Source organism: Pseudophryne corroboree, chromosome 2 (genome assembly GCF_028390025.1).
Source record: "Pseudophryne corroboree isolate aPseCor3 chromosome 2, aPseCor3.hap2, whole genome shotgun sequence".
Taxonomy (NCBI): domain Eukaryota; kingdom Metazoa; phylum Chordata; class Amphibia; order Anura; family Myobatrachidae; genus Pseudophryne; species Pseudophryne corroboree.
In genome coordinates, this window is record NC_086445.1 from 634,834,712 (window position 1) to 634,849,642 (window position 14,931).

A 14,931-nucleotide genomic window follows, 5' to 3' on the forward strand; every position below is an offset into this window, starting at 1 on the left:
CTTAGTTTAAAAATTAAATAAATCCTTTTCCTCTAAGTGTCAGTCTCCCTGGGCACAGTTCCTATAACTGGAGTCTGGAGGAGGAGCCAGTTCACACCCCTTTTAAAGTCTTAAAGTGCCCTATATCTCCTGCGGATCCCGTATATACCCCATGGTTCTTGAAGCATCCCCAGCATCCTCTACGGACTAAGAGAAAAGGATTTACCGGTAGGTATTAAAATCCTATTTATCTTGCGTCCTAGAGGATGCTGGGGACTCCGTAAGGACCATGGGGTATAGCCGGGCTCCACAGGAGACGTGGGCACTCTAAGACCATTTAATGGGCGTGAGCTGGCTCCTCCCTCTATGCCCCTCCTCCAGACCTCGGTTAGATTCTGTGCCCAGAGGAGACTGTTAGATTATGTGCCCAGAGGAGACTGGACACACACTAGGGGAGCTCTACTGAGTTTCTCTAGAAAAGACTTTTGTTAGGTTTTTTATTTTCATGGAGCACTGCTGGCAACAGGCTCCCTGCTTCGTGGGACTGAGGGGAGAGAAGCAGACCTACTTTACTGATAGGCTCTGCTTCTTTGGCTACTGGACACCATTAGCTCCAGAGGGTCGGAACACAGGTGTCGTCCCAGAGCCGTGCCGCCGTCGTCCTCGCAGAGTCGGAAGATAGAAGCCGGGTGAGTATAGGAAGCAAGAAGACTTCAAAGGCGGCGGAAGACTATAGATCTTCGTGAGGTACCGCGCAGCGGTCGCGAAGCGCGCCATTGCTCCCACACACAACGGCACAGCAAGGGTGCAGGGCGCAGGGGGGGCGCCCTGGGCAGCAATTTTTACCTCCTATATAGGCTGGCACAAGTATAGATACTGCTGAGGCAGTATATAAAGCCCCGCCAGTATAAAACAGCGGGACCGGAGCCTGCCATCGAGGGGGCGGAGCTTGTTCCCTCAGCTCTAACCAGCGCCATTTTCTCCACAGCTTGCTGCAGAGAAGCTGCTCCCGGACTCTTCCCCTGCTGTACACATGTAACAGGGTGCAAAACGAGGGGGAGGGGGGGGGTCACTTTAATTTTGTGCAAAATTTATTATTATAAAAGCGCTTAATAGTCTGGGACTTTGTTTCAGAACCACAGGGTGCTGGGTGTGAGCTGGCATACTTTCTCTCTGTCTCTCCAAAGGGACTTATTGTAGGTCTGTCCCCATATCCATATATCCCAGTGTGTGTGGGGTGTCAGTACGTGTGTGTCGACATGTCTGAAGCGGAAGGCTCTTCTAGGGAGGATGCAGAGCAGATGGTAGTATTGTCTCCGGAGGCACCGCCGACGGCTAATTGGGTTGACATGTGGAATGTTTTGAATGCAAATGTGGCTTTATTACATAAGAGATTGGACAAAGCAGAGTCCAAATGCCAACCAGGGAGTCACTCCATGGCTCTTACTGTGTCACAAGACCCTTCATGGTCCCAAAAAGTCCCTTTACCCAGATAGCAGACACTGATACCGACACGGATTCAGACTCCAGTGTCGACACTGAGGCAAAGTTGCACCCAAGGGTGGCAAAGAGTATTCAATACATGATTATTGCAATAAAAGATGTAGTACATATCACAGAGGACCCGTCTGTCCTGGACACACGGGTCTGTATGTTTAAGGGGAAGAAACCTGAGGTAACATTTCCCCCATCACATGAGCTGATCGCTTTATTTGAAAAGGCTTGGGAAACTCCAGAAAAGAGGCTGCAGATTCCCAAGAGAATTATAATGGCATATCCTTTCCCCTCACAGGACAGGTTACGGTGGGAATCCTCACCCACGGTGGACAAGGCCCTTACGCGCTTGTCCAAAAAGGTGCCCCTACCGTCCCCGGACACGGCGACCTTAAAAGATCCTGCGGATCGCAGGCAGGAAAATCAATTTATGCGACTACGGGAGCCCTGCTCAGACCGGCGGTAGCGTCAGCATGGGTGGGGAGCGCAATTGCAGCATGGGCAGATAACTTGTCATCTAACATGGACACCCTCGATAAAGACAGTGTTTTGTTGACATTAGGTCACATAAAGGACGCAGCGTTATATATGAGGGAGGCTGCGAGAGATATTGGGCTCTTGGGTTCAAGAGCAAATGCCATGGCAATTTCAGCTAGGAGGTCACTGTGGACCCGCCAATGGACGGGGGATGCTGACTCCAAGAGACTTATGGAGGCTTTGCCTTACAAGGGTGAAGTTCTGTTTGGGGAAGGCCTTGCGGACCTGGTTTCCACAGCTACCGCGGGTAAGTCTTCTTTTCTGCCTTACATTCCCCCACAGCAAAAGAAAACACCTCAATACCAGATGCAGTCCTTTCGGTCTCATAAATTCAGAAAGGGGTGCGGTTCATCCTTCCTCGCCAGAGGTAGAGGTAGCGGGAAAAGAACACCAGCTTCGGCTAGTTCCCAGGAGTAAAAGTCCTCCCCGACCTCTACCAAATCCACCGCATGACGCTGGGGCCCCGCTACGGGAGTCCGCACCGGTGGGGGCACGTCTTCAGCCAGGTCTGGGTTCATTCGGACTTGGATCCTTGGGTGATAGGAATTGTGTCCCAAAGCTACAAACTGGAGTTCGAAGATGTGCCTCCACGCCGATTTTTCAAATCTGCCTTGCCAGCTTCTCTCCCAGAGAGAGCAATAGTTTCGGCGGCTATACAAAAGCTGTGTCAACAGCAAGTGATTATCGAGGTTCCCCAGTTGCAACAGGGAAAGGGGTTCTATTCAACCCTGTTTGTGGTCCCGAAGCCGGACGGTTCGGTCAGACCGATTCTGAACCGAAAATCCCTAAATCTCTATATTTGAAGAGATTCAAATTCAAAATGGAATCTCTCCGGGCAGTGATCTCCAGCCTGGAATGGGGGGATTTTATGGTGTCACTAGACATAAAGGATGCATACCTTCATGTCCTCATATATTCTCCTCATCAGGCGTTCCCGAGATTCGCTGTACAGGATTGTCATTACCAGTTTCAGACGTTGCCGTTTGGGCTTTCCACGGCCCCGAGGATTTTCCCCAAGGCAATGGCAGAAATTATGGTGCTCCTGCGCAAGCAGGGTGTCAAAATTATCCCGTACTTGGACGATCTCCTGATAAAAGCGAGATCAAGAGAACAAATACTAAAGAGCGTGGCTCTCTCTCTGAGGGTGCTACAACAACACGGCTGGCTTCTAAATTTTGCCAAAGTCGCAGTTGGTCCCGACAACTCGGCTGTCGTTTTTGGGCATGATTCTGGACACGGAACAGCAGAGGGTTTTTCTCCCAGTGGAAAAAGCTCTGGAACTCCAGAACATGGTCAGAGTTCTGCTGAAACCAAAGAGAGTGTTGATTCATCAATGCACTCGAGTGTTGGGAAAGATGGTGGCGGCCTACGAGGCCATTCCGTTTAGCAGGTTCCATGCAAGAACTTTTCTGTGGGACCTACTGAGCAAGTGGTCCGGGTCCCATCTCCAAATGCATCAGATAAGCCTGTCCCCCAGGGCCAGGATTTCTCTCCTGTGGTGGCTCCAGAGTGCTCACCTTCTAGAGGGTCGCAGGTTTGGAATTCAAGATTGGGTTCTCGTGACCACGGACGCGAGCCTCTGAGGTTGGGGAGCAGTCACACAGGGAAAAAACTTTCAGGGAATATGGTCAAGCCAGGAGGCTTGTCTGCACATAAACGTGCTGGAATTAAGGGCCATATACAACGGCCTGAGACAGGCGGAGCATCTCCTTCGCAACCTACCCATTTTGATCCAGTCAGACAATATCACAGCCGTGGCGCATGTAAACTGCCAGGGCGGAACAAGGAGCAGAGCAGCAATGGCGGAGGCCGCCAGGATTCTTCGCTGGGCGGAAAATCATGTAAGCGCTCTGTCTGCGGTATTCATTCCGGGAGCGGACAACTGGGAAGCAGACTTCCTCAGCAGACACGATCGCCATCCAGGAGAGTGGGGACTTCATCAAGAGGTCTTTGCAGAAGTGACAAGTTGTTGGGGACTCCCTCAAATAGACATGATGGCGTCACGCCTCAACCAGAAGCTTCGGACATATTGTTCCAGGGCAAGGGACATTCAGGCAATAGCAGTGGACGCGCTAGTAACACCGTGTTTGTATCAAGCGGTCTGTGTGTTTCCTCTGCTTCCGCTCATCTCAAAAATATTGAGAATCAGAAGAACAGGAGTTCAGACGATACTCATTGTCCCAGATTGGCCTCGAAGGGCCTGGTATCCAGATCTTCAGGAAATGATCACAGAAGATCCTTGGCTGCTTCCTCTCAGAGAGGACCTGTAACAAGACTTACCGCGATTATGTTTGACGGCATAGCGGTTGAACACCATATCCTAGCTAGGAAAGGTATTCCAGGGGAAGTCATCCCTACTCTTCTTAAAGCTAGGAAGGAAGTAACTGCGAAGCACTATCACCGTATTTGGAGGAAGTATGTGTCTTGGTGTGAATCCAAGAATGCTCCTACAGAAGAATTCCAGCTGGGTCGTTTTCTCCATTTTCTACAGACAGGAGTGGATATGGGCCTAAAGTTAGGTTCCATTAAGGTGCAGATTTCGGCCTTATCAATATTCTTTCAGAAGGAATTGGCCTCTCTTCCAGAAGTACAGACTTTTGTGAAAGGAGTACTACACATCCAACCTCCTTTTGTGCCCCCTGTGGCACCGTGGGACGTGAACGTGGTGTTGCAGTTCCTTAAATCACATTGGTTTGAACCACTTCAAACTTAAAATTTCTCACGTGGAAAGTGGTCATGTTATTGGCCTTGGCATCTGCAAGGCGGGTGTCAGAATTGGCGGCCTTGTCCCACAAGAGCCCCTATCTGATTTTCCATGTGGATAGAGCGGAATTGAGAACTCGTCCACAATTTCTACCTAAGGTGGTTTTGTCGTTTCACATGAACCAACCTATTGTAGTGCTGGTGGCTACGGATGTCTTGGAGTCCAAGTCCCTTGATGTAGTCAGGGCTTTAAAAATCTATGTAGACAGAACGGCTCGTATTAGGAAAACAGAGGCTCTGTTTGTCCTATATGCGGCCAACAGGGTTGGCGCTCCTGCTTCCAAGCAGACTATTGCACGCTGGATCTGTAACACGATTCAGCAGGCTCATTCTACGGCAGGATTGCCGTTACCAAAATCGGTAAAGGCCCATTCCACTAGGAAGGTGGGCTCTTCTTGGGCGGCTGCTTGAGGTGTCTCGGCATTACAGCTTTGCCGAGCAGCTACTTGGTCGGGTTCAAACACTTTTGCAAAATTCTATAAGTTTGATACCCTGGCTGATGAGGACCTCCTGTTTGCTCAATCGGTGCTGCAGAGTCATCCGCACTCTCCCGCCTGGTCTGGAGCTTTGGTATAAACCCCATGGTCCTTATGGAGTCCCCAGCATCCTCTAGGACGTAAGAGAAAATTAAGATTTTAAACCTACCGGTAAATCTATTTCTCCTAGTCCGTAGAGGATGCTGGGCGCCCGTCCCAGTGCGGAATAAATCTGCAGTATTTGTACATAGTTACTGATGTAGTTACACGAGAGTTGTGTATGGTTGAGATCAGACTGTTGCTGATTTCTGTTTTTCATGCTGTTAACTGGTTTAGTTATATACCATGTTATACGGTGTGTTTGTGGTGTGAGCTGCTATGTATCTCACCCTTAATTAACAAAATCCTTTTCCTCGAAATGTCAGTCTCCTCTGGGCACAGTTCTATAACTGAGGTTTGGAGGAGGGGCATAGAGGGAGGAGCCAGCTCACGCCCATTAAAAGGTCTGAGAGTGCCCATGTCTCCTGCAGAGCCCATTTATACCCCATGGTCCTTACGAAGTCCCCAGCATCCTCTACAGACTAGGAGAAAAAGATTTACCGGTAGGTTTAAAATCTTATTTTTTTCCATATTTCTTTAAAGAGCAAATAATAGTATTTTATTACCTACCGGTAAATCATTTTCTCTTAGTCCGTAGAGGATGCTGGGGACTCCAAAAGGACCATGGGGTATAGACTGGATCCTCAGGAGACATGGGCACCATAAGACTTTAAATGGGTGTGAACTGGCTCCTCCCTCTATGCCCCTCCTCCAGACTCCAGTTATAGAACTGTGCCCAGGGAGACGGACATTTCGAGGAAAGAATTTATTGTTTAAACACGGTGAGCGTCATACCAGCTCACACCTCAAACATGCCGCAGAACGTGGTGCCACATTCAATAGAACACCAGCCGACGGCATGAAAAAATATACAGCAAAATGTTGACCGAAAATGTAACACAACCTGTGTGTAAACACAACCAATAATAGCATACCGCATGCCATGGCATGAATAACATCAGCAACAGACTGACTGAAAAGAAACACAACATGAGTGTAACCATAACCAATAACTGCAGATACAGTACGCACTGGGACGGTCGCCCAGCATCCTCTACGGACTAAGAGAAAAGGATTTACCGGTAGGTATTAAAATCCTATTTTCTCTGTCCTCCATCTGGGGGACGCTGCGCCGTTACTTGTGGTATTTACATTGCTTGGTGCGAGAAAAGGAACTTGACTCCGCATTTGTTTAGACTTCCTCGCCTGCTCTCCTTTCTCCAGGAGGGTCTTGACAAGGGTTTAAAACTTTCTTCCCTGAAGGGTCAGGTTTCGGCCTTGTCGGTTCTTTTTCAAAAGAAGTTAGCAATCATCCCAGAGGTTCAAACATTCCTACAGGGTGTACTTCGAATTCAACCACCTTTTGTTCCTCCGATTCCTCCCTGGGATTTAAACTTGGTACTTAAAGCCCTTCAAAATTCTCCATTTGAACCTCTAGAATCTGTGGAACTACGTTATCTAACACAAAAAGTTGTTTTTCTTTTGGCTATTGCCTCAGCTAGACGAGTGTCTGAGTTGGCGGCTCTTTCCTGCAGGCCGCCCTTGTTAGTGTTTCATGACAATCGGGTGGTTCTGCGGACGAAGCCTTCATTTCTTCCAAAGGTTGTTTCAGCATTCCATTTAAATCAGGACATCGTTCTTCCAGCTTTTAATCCGTCATCTTCTCAGGGGGAAGATTCCCATTTGGCTCTCTTGGATGTTGTTCGGGCCTTACGTATTTATTTGTCTCGCACGGAGTCTTTCCGTCGTACGGATTCCTTGTTGGTATTGGTTGATGCTCCCAAACGAGGTTGGCCTGCCTCTAAGAACACTGTGGCCCGTTGGGTAACTTCGGCCATCAGGCAGGCTTACGTGTCCTCAAACGTTTCGGTTCCTGACTCAATTAGGGCTCATTCGACTAGAGCAGTTGGAGCGTCTTGGGCTGTTCGCGGTGGTGCATCTGTTGAGCAACTATGCAGGGCGGCGACCTGGTCGTCAGTCCATACGTTCACAAAGTTTTACCGGTTTCATACGGTTGGTTTGGAGACTGCCTCTGTTGGGCGTCGTATTTTACAGACGGCTATGCCGTCAACGTCTCCCTCCTCTCATTAGCTTGCTTTGGGAAGTCCCACAAGTAACGGCGCAGCGTCCCCCAGATGGAGGACAGAGAAATTGGGATTTTTGTTTACTTACCGTAAAATCTCTTTCTCTGAGTCCATCTGGGGGACGCTGCGATCCCTCCCATAGTTTGTCTGGTTTAATTGGTTAATTTTTTATTCTGGTCTATCTCCTTTGGCTTGGCTAAACGTTAACTGAACAGGGCTGAGCAGGAAGGAGATGGGAGTGGTTAGAGGGGGGAGGAGTCAGCTTTTGATAGTTCTGTGCCAAACTCCACTACCACACACCTCTAACCCGACAAGGCCGAAACCTGACCCTTCAGGGAAGAAAGTTTTAAACCCTTGTCAAGACCCTCCTGGAGAAAGGAGAGCAGGCGAGGAAGTCTAAACAAATGCGGAGTCAAGTTCCTTTTCTCGCACCAAGCAATGTAAATACCACAAGTAACGGCGCAGCGTCCCCCAGATGGACTCAGAGAAAGAGATTTTACGGTAAGTAAACAAAAATCCCAATTTCTTATACGTCCTAGAGGATGCTGGGGACTCCAAAAGGACCATGGTGTCTATACCAAAGCTCTAAAACGGGCGGGAGAGTGCGGATGACTCTGCAGCACCGATTCCCAAACAAGAGGTCCTCATCAGCCAGGGTATCAAACTTGTAGAAATATTTGCAAAATTGTTCGAACCCAACCAAGTGGCTGCTCTGCAAGGCTATAAAATCAAGACTCCTCGGGCAGCCGCCCAGGATGAGCCCACCCTCCTGGTAGGATGGGCCTTCACCGATTTCGGTAACTGCAATCCAGCCGTAAAACGAGCAAGCTTAATCGTATTACAGATCCAGCGTGCAATGGTCTGCTTGGAAGCAGGAACCCCAATCTTGTTGGGAGCATATAGGATAAACAGAGCCTCCGTTTTTCCTGATCTGAGCCAATCTGGCAACACAAAATTTTCAAAATTCAGACCACATAGAGATACTTCGATGTCGCCCAGGTGTCAGGAGCCACCGGCACCACAATAGGTTGGTTTAAGAGAAACCTAGGAAACCACATCTGGCAGAAAACTGGTGCCTAGTACTCAACTCCGCTCTATCTTCATGGAAGATTAAACAGGGCTCTTGTGAGACCCAGCCGCCAACTCAGACACCCACCTTGTGGATGCCAAGGTTAATCGCATGACCACTTTCCAAGTGCGGAATTTCAACTCTACCCTACTGAAAAGTTTAACCAAAGAAATTGCAGGAACTGCAACACCACGTAAAGATCCCATGGTGCCACAGAGGCACCATGGGAGGATGGCTGTGTAAGACTTCCCTTAACAAAAGTTTGAAACTCTGGAAAGTAGGCCAATTGCTTTTGGAAGAAAATTGATAAGGCTGAAATCTGAACCTTAATCGAGCCCAACCTAAGATCGCATCCACACAATCTTGTAACAAAAGAATGGAGAAAACGATCCAACTGGAATTCTTCCTTAGGAACCTTCTTGGATTCACACCAAGACACATAATTTCCTCCAAATATGGAGGTAATGTTTTGACGTTACTTCTCAGCCTGAAGAAGAGTAGGGATGACTTCACTGGGAATACCCTTTCGGACTGGGATCCGACGTTCCATCTCCAAGTCGTCAATGGAAACCGCGTTAAGTCTTGGAACACACACGGCCCCTGCTATAACAGATCCTCTCGCAGAGGAAGAAGTCTGGGATCTCCTACGAGTAATTGACTAAGATCCTGACACCAGCCCACCTTGACCAGTCAGGAACAATGAGTATCTCCTGAACTTTTGTTCCTCTCATAATCTTTAACATCATTGGAAAAAGTGGAAGTGGAGGGAACCCATAGAACGACCAAAACACCCACGGTGTCACTAGGGCGTCCACCGCTAACACTTGAGGGACCCTCGACCTGGAACAATAATTCTGAAGTTTCTTGTCGAGGCGTGACGCCATCTTGGCTATTAGCGGAATTCTCCAAAGACTTGTCACTTCTGTGAAAAACGCTTGATGAAGACTCAACCCTCCCGGACGGAGAACGTGTCCACCGAGGAAGTCTGCTTCCTGGTTGTCCACTCTTGGAACGAGCATCGCTGATAGAGCGTGTAAATGTTTTCGTCGCCCAGCGGGAAATCTTTCTAGCTTTTGTCATTTCAGTTATTTTCTGTGGAAAACTGTTATAACTGCCCTTAATTTTAGACCATTAATGAGGCGACAAGTATGCTAACATGACCCTTGTCCTTGGTGAGAATAGCGTCGCTACCCCAGGAACGAGATACTGGTCTTGAAACTATGATTCTCCCAGGTGGGGACCGGACCACTTTTCCAACAAGTCCCGCTAAACACTCAGGCCTACAACCTGCTCACTGAATGGCCTCGTAGGCCGCAACCATCTTTTTCAGCAACTGAATGTATTGACGGATTGACACCGTTGCAGGTCTGCCAGACTCTGAATTCTCAGAGCTTCCCCCTTTTTTTTTTTTTTGGAAGCAAATAAACTCTCCTCAGTACTGCATCTAATAATATTGCCCAAGCCAACCACCGCGTCGTTGGGACCAACAGGGATTCTGGCAAGTCTTGTTGCTGAAGAACGGTCAAGGAGAAAACGTTATGCACCATTTGGCTTCTTGATCTCTCCGTAATGCGGAGAGCGATCCAGTACAAAATAATTATGACTCATTAATATCGAAGGAAACCCATCATACCGCCATCACCCTGGTGAAATGGCAACAACAATCCTCAGGGAATCCTAATGCGGAAGTCACCGTAACTAGACCTCCCTCATCCTCTTTCAGAGTGGAGAACCCTGCCATGAGAGATTTCCTCATGGAGTTTAAGCAGGAATATTGGGATTTGTCTGACCGAGCCGTCCAGCCTCGGGAGCACGAAAAAGCATGAATAACAGCTTCTTTTTTTAAACCGGATCAGCAGGACAATGACCTGATCCTGACACCACTCTTGTATTGCGTCACCTACCTCCCTGTCATGAGGAGGATCGGTAAAGTCGCCTGGAAACTCCCATATGTCCCCCTAGGGAGTCTATCCTTAACTCACTGGTCCATGTCCTTTTGAGGACTGACTGAAGAGTTTTAGATGTGGTCCCACTGGTGTGGGTCCCCGCAAGATAGACCCAACGTCCTGCGGTGGACGTGGCAGAAAACGGATGATTTCTGCCCCTGTGAACCTGAAAAGGCAGCTGACATCCTACCTTTTTTACCTTCCTTTTCCTGCAAGGAAAAGGGGAATCTTTATCTATTCGGTCAAAATGACTGCATCCTACAACAATGCGTCACCAACCGTTGCGAGGGAACACAGGGGAAGAAGGTAGACTTACCCATGGCACCTGCCGAGAGCATATTAACAAGGCCATCACCAAACCAGGCTTCACCTTCATGGGGAAGAGACTCCACTTCTTTCCGGAGTCAGCATTAGCATCCCTTTGGTGAATCCACAACGTCCTCCTAGCCGAAACCACCATGGAAGTGGCCCGCGCACCCAAGAGTTCCATCCCTTGTAGTCGCACGGCAATATGCTGCAATGTTCTAGATATGAGCAAACTTAGAGTATCACATCTCTCCCCAGGGTAATTATATCGAATGACAAAGTAACCGACCATTCCTGAATACAAGCACTCTCCCCTGCGCATGCAATGCAAGTATAATCCCAGCATATAATTAAAATATCACTTGGCTTCCTGTAAACGATCCTTTGACAGGGCCCCGTGCAGAACCGGGGTTGACTCTCGCTTTATTCTATCCACGGCGGGAAAAGAATAAACACTCGGACTCCTCGTGATGATTTGAAACCATCTTGTCCCGGCTGACCTAGAGTTATTCAACAGAGTGACCAGCACATGAGAAGGAAAAGTTCACTTTAGCATTCATTATAAATTTTTAAAATTATATATGTGGATATGTGTATTTAAATGTGTATATCTATATATACATATCTCATATATATAAATATTTTTGTCAGGAACAGGGTCCCTAGTGACATTAATACATTCTTAATGCGTATGAAACATGTACTGAATGCCGATGTTGTGGATCTAATCAGGAAACATTATGGTCGACATAAGACATGGTAGTAGGAGTAGTAGTAACTGGGCAAAATAACATTTTTACGACCCCGGGCCACAGATCAATGCAATCGTTCTATCTATCTATCTATCTATCTTATTGAAATGCATCACATTATCATGTTATGTTTTACCCAGCAGATTAGTTGGTGTTGACAGGGTCACTCCACACACGCCTGTGTCTCCCATATAGTTTTTTTCTTTTGGAAAAACACCACTATTGACATGCTGACACTTAATTTCATTAATCAAGTACCATCAGGAGTCGGCGGTGCCAACAGAGGGATTCCCATAACAGTTTGTGGCAGAGCACACAGACATGTTAACACACGTGTACTAAACACCCACCGACATTACACTGACTATAAGCAGTAGATCCCAGTATCTGACAAGGAAAACACAGAAAACGTTTACCAGCTCATTTACCACATGTGTGTGTATATATTGTAAATGAGTAAATCAGTGCGCTTGTCCAATTTATGCGTAGTACCTTACTGTAAAAGTGCAATCTACAGTCAAAAATAAATTGGTCAAATGACCAGTCCAATAAATGCGTTCTTCCAAAACTAGTTTAAGGTTTGGTTACCAAACAGTCCACACTTTCCCCGTTTTATCGGGTGGCTGCTCAGTTCTTCAAAAAGTGCCACTAGGTATGCGTAGCCCAAAGGAGAATCTGCAAATAGAGGAAGAAACAGCAGAGCGCCTATAGTGTAGTATCCTTTAAAACAGTTTTTGTCACACGCAAGAATAATATTGCGTACCGGATTACGGCTTGACACAATGCCTATCGATCCCCTGATCTTTTAGTCCAAGTCTCTGTCGGAATCTAGATAGAGTCAGGAAACAGGGAATTGCGCTATAGCGTAGTAATTACTCAGTAAGTAGGGTTAAATTTTACATCTCACGTAAAATTACATGCGTACCAGATAAAGTAATAATTTGTGCATATCAGTATTGGTACTCGTATCCTGGTCCTCATCAGAGGGTGGTGGTCATAGGGTAGCCTTTGGATGATATATCAATGCTCCAATCAACAGCTTATATCAAAAAAGGTCTAATTTATTAAATATACAAAATAAAAAGTAAATAGCTTAGCTTAAATTACATAAATGTCGGCAAAAGTAGGTCAGCAAATCAGTTTCTCAACGCGTTTCGCCCGGCTTTGGGCTTCATCAACTCCTGTCCGTTTTCAAACCCAGCCTGTGAAATTGCAGTTAAGATGCTGATTGGCTGGTACTTTGGGGTTTATTCATGTAGCAGAGAAAAGCCCTATTTTGCGTTAAACAGGGCTTTTCTCCTCGTCGTGCTATTCACTGAGCAGGTTACCATGCAGTCCTATCCTAAAGATAGGATTGCATTGGTAGTTGCATGAGCACCTTTTGAAACATAGGTGTTTTGTCATTCATTCTCTGTATATGACAAACATGATTACTAATTAGATTGATTTCTTCCACAGTCCTATTCTCAGCTGGTGGGAATTTATGAAGAAGACTTCAGTGACGATGAAGAAATTGATCTCATGCACTGTGCTCTCACTCTTGCCCTTATTGAAGATCACTTTGAGATGGGTTTACGTTTTCCTGAGGATGTCGAAATACTATTGGGCGAGTGTAGTGACTCTGAATGAAAATCCTGAGTAAAACGGATTTTGCTTTAAAATAAACAGCTGTGTTATAAGTTTCTAGTTCTTGCGGTTTAACATGCAGCCCTTAAAAGCCAAGGGATGATGTTGCCCCTGTTCCCTGGGTTTGTCCATAGCAGTGCTCTTACAGCAGGCATCTGTGAAGACCCATTGGTTGTGAGGGAAACTTCTAATCCTGAGATTTTTGAACGTTGTTTGGACATGTTAAAAAAAAAAAAAAAGTTTTTTTAAATTGTTTAAAAGTGCATGTAGAATAAAGATTTGTTTTTTGCTAATCTTTGTATGCCACAAATTTTGTTCATTTAGAGGACATAGCCGTGTTTTAATTTTTTTTTTCTCCAATGTTCTTTGTTTTTGTTTTTTTCCTTAAGTGGAAAATATAAGCAGTGATAATTTGTTACAGCTGATGAAGAGAACATGGCATTTTTATTGTACTTTTCTCTTACGTCCAGGAGGATGCTGGGGTCCACATTAGTACCATGGGGGTATAGACTGGTCCACTAGGAGCCATTGGCACTTTAAGTGTTTGAGAGTGTGGGCTGGCTCCTCCCTCTATGCCCCTCCTACCAGACCCAGTTTTAGAAAACGTTCCCGGTGGAGCCGGTCACAGCTAGGGGAGCTCTACAGAGCTTCTTTAAAATAAACTTTTAGTAGAGTTTATATTATTTTACAGGGAGGCTGCTGGCAACAGCCTCCCTGCTTCAAGGGAGGGGGGGGGGGGGGGGGTCTGAGCCACTTTCTCCGCTGACAGGACACTGAGCTCCTGAGGGGATTGAACATTCCCCGCCACAGGGGATCGCTCACCCTGGCAGCATGCTGCCACCCCCCTTACAGAGCCAGAAGATCAGGAGAGGTGAGATATTGCGGCACAAGGGTAGGAGCGCAGCTCTGAGCGGCTGCGCTTCGGGAAGGCTCAGCGGCACACAGTGTTGGCACTTTGAGGGGCGTCCTGAGCCAGCGTCTTAATACCCTATACTGGTCACAGACGCTAACCAGAGACTGAGTCCCCAGGCTAGCGTCAGAATCCTCCGTACTCGGACGCTCACAGGGGACGGAATCCCCCGCCTTGCGATGGAGTCCTCAGGCCAGTATAAAAAATTTGTGCGGGAAGATGCGCCATCTTCAAGGGGCGGAGCTTCTCAGAGCGGACCCAGCAGTGTTCAGCGCCATTTTCCTGCCTGCAGTTCCTGTACACAGACGCTGACAGAGCTGTCCCTCCAAGTAACTCCAGCTATCATGTGCGGTACCAGGGGGTTGCAGAAGGATGTGGGGGGGGGGTGAGGTGGTGAATTGGATCTGTGTAATTATTACAGTACACAGTGGGCGCTGATAAGGGGTGTCCTTTATATACAACAGCGCTGTGTGTGGGTTGGCTCTGAACTGTCTCTCTTGCCATTCTCAGGGGGGAATCTCTGTCTAACCTACCGTGTGTGTGTGTGTGGGTGGGTGGGTGGAGGGTTTGGGGTCTCCAGTTAGCTATGTCCAGGGACTCTGTGTCATATGCAGCTTAGGACATGTCCTCTCAGGATGATCTCATTCCATATAATCAGGATTGCACTGTTGTAGCGCAGATATCAGCAAGGGAGCCTGAGTGGTTATCCTCTATCAAAACTATGATTTCTCAAACGTCCTAAAGGATGCTGGGGTCACCAAGAACCATGGGGTATAGACTGGATCCGCAGGAGACATGGGCACTTTAAGACTTTCAAAGGGGTGTGAACTGGCTCCTCCCTCTATGCCCCTCCTTCAGACTCCAGTTTAGAATCTGTGCCCAGGCAGACT

The 14,931-nt window shown here is 47.4% G+C and overlaps 1 protein-coding gene across 2 annotated transcripts in view; it reads left to right on the plus strand.

Moving 5' to 3' along the window:
• Nucleotides 1-13,424, plus strand: part of LOC135041287 (E3 ubiquitin-protein ligase makorin-2-like) — a 315,422-nt gene extending 301,998 nt beyond the window's left edge. For both annotated transcript variants that reach the window (XM_063954927.1, XM_063954926.1), the window contains one exon: nt 12,964-13,424. In XM_063954927.1, coding sequence (XP_063810997.1) covers nt 12,964-13,134 — 171 coding nt within the window. In that variant the 3' untranslated portion in view covers nt 13,135-13,424. The remainder of the gene's footprint in view (nt 1-12,963) is intronic.
• The last annotated feature ends 1,507 nt before the right edge of the window (nt 13,425-14,931 follow it).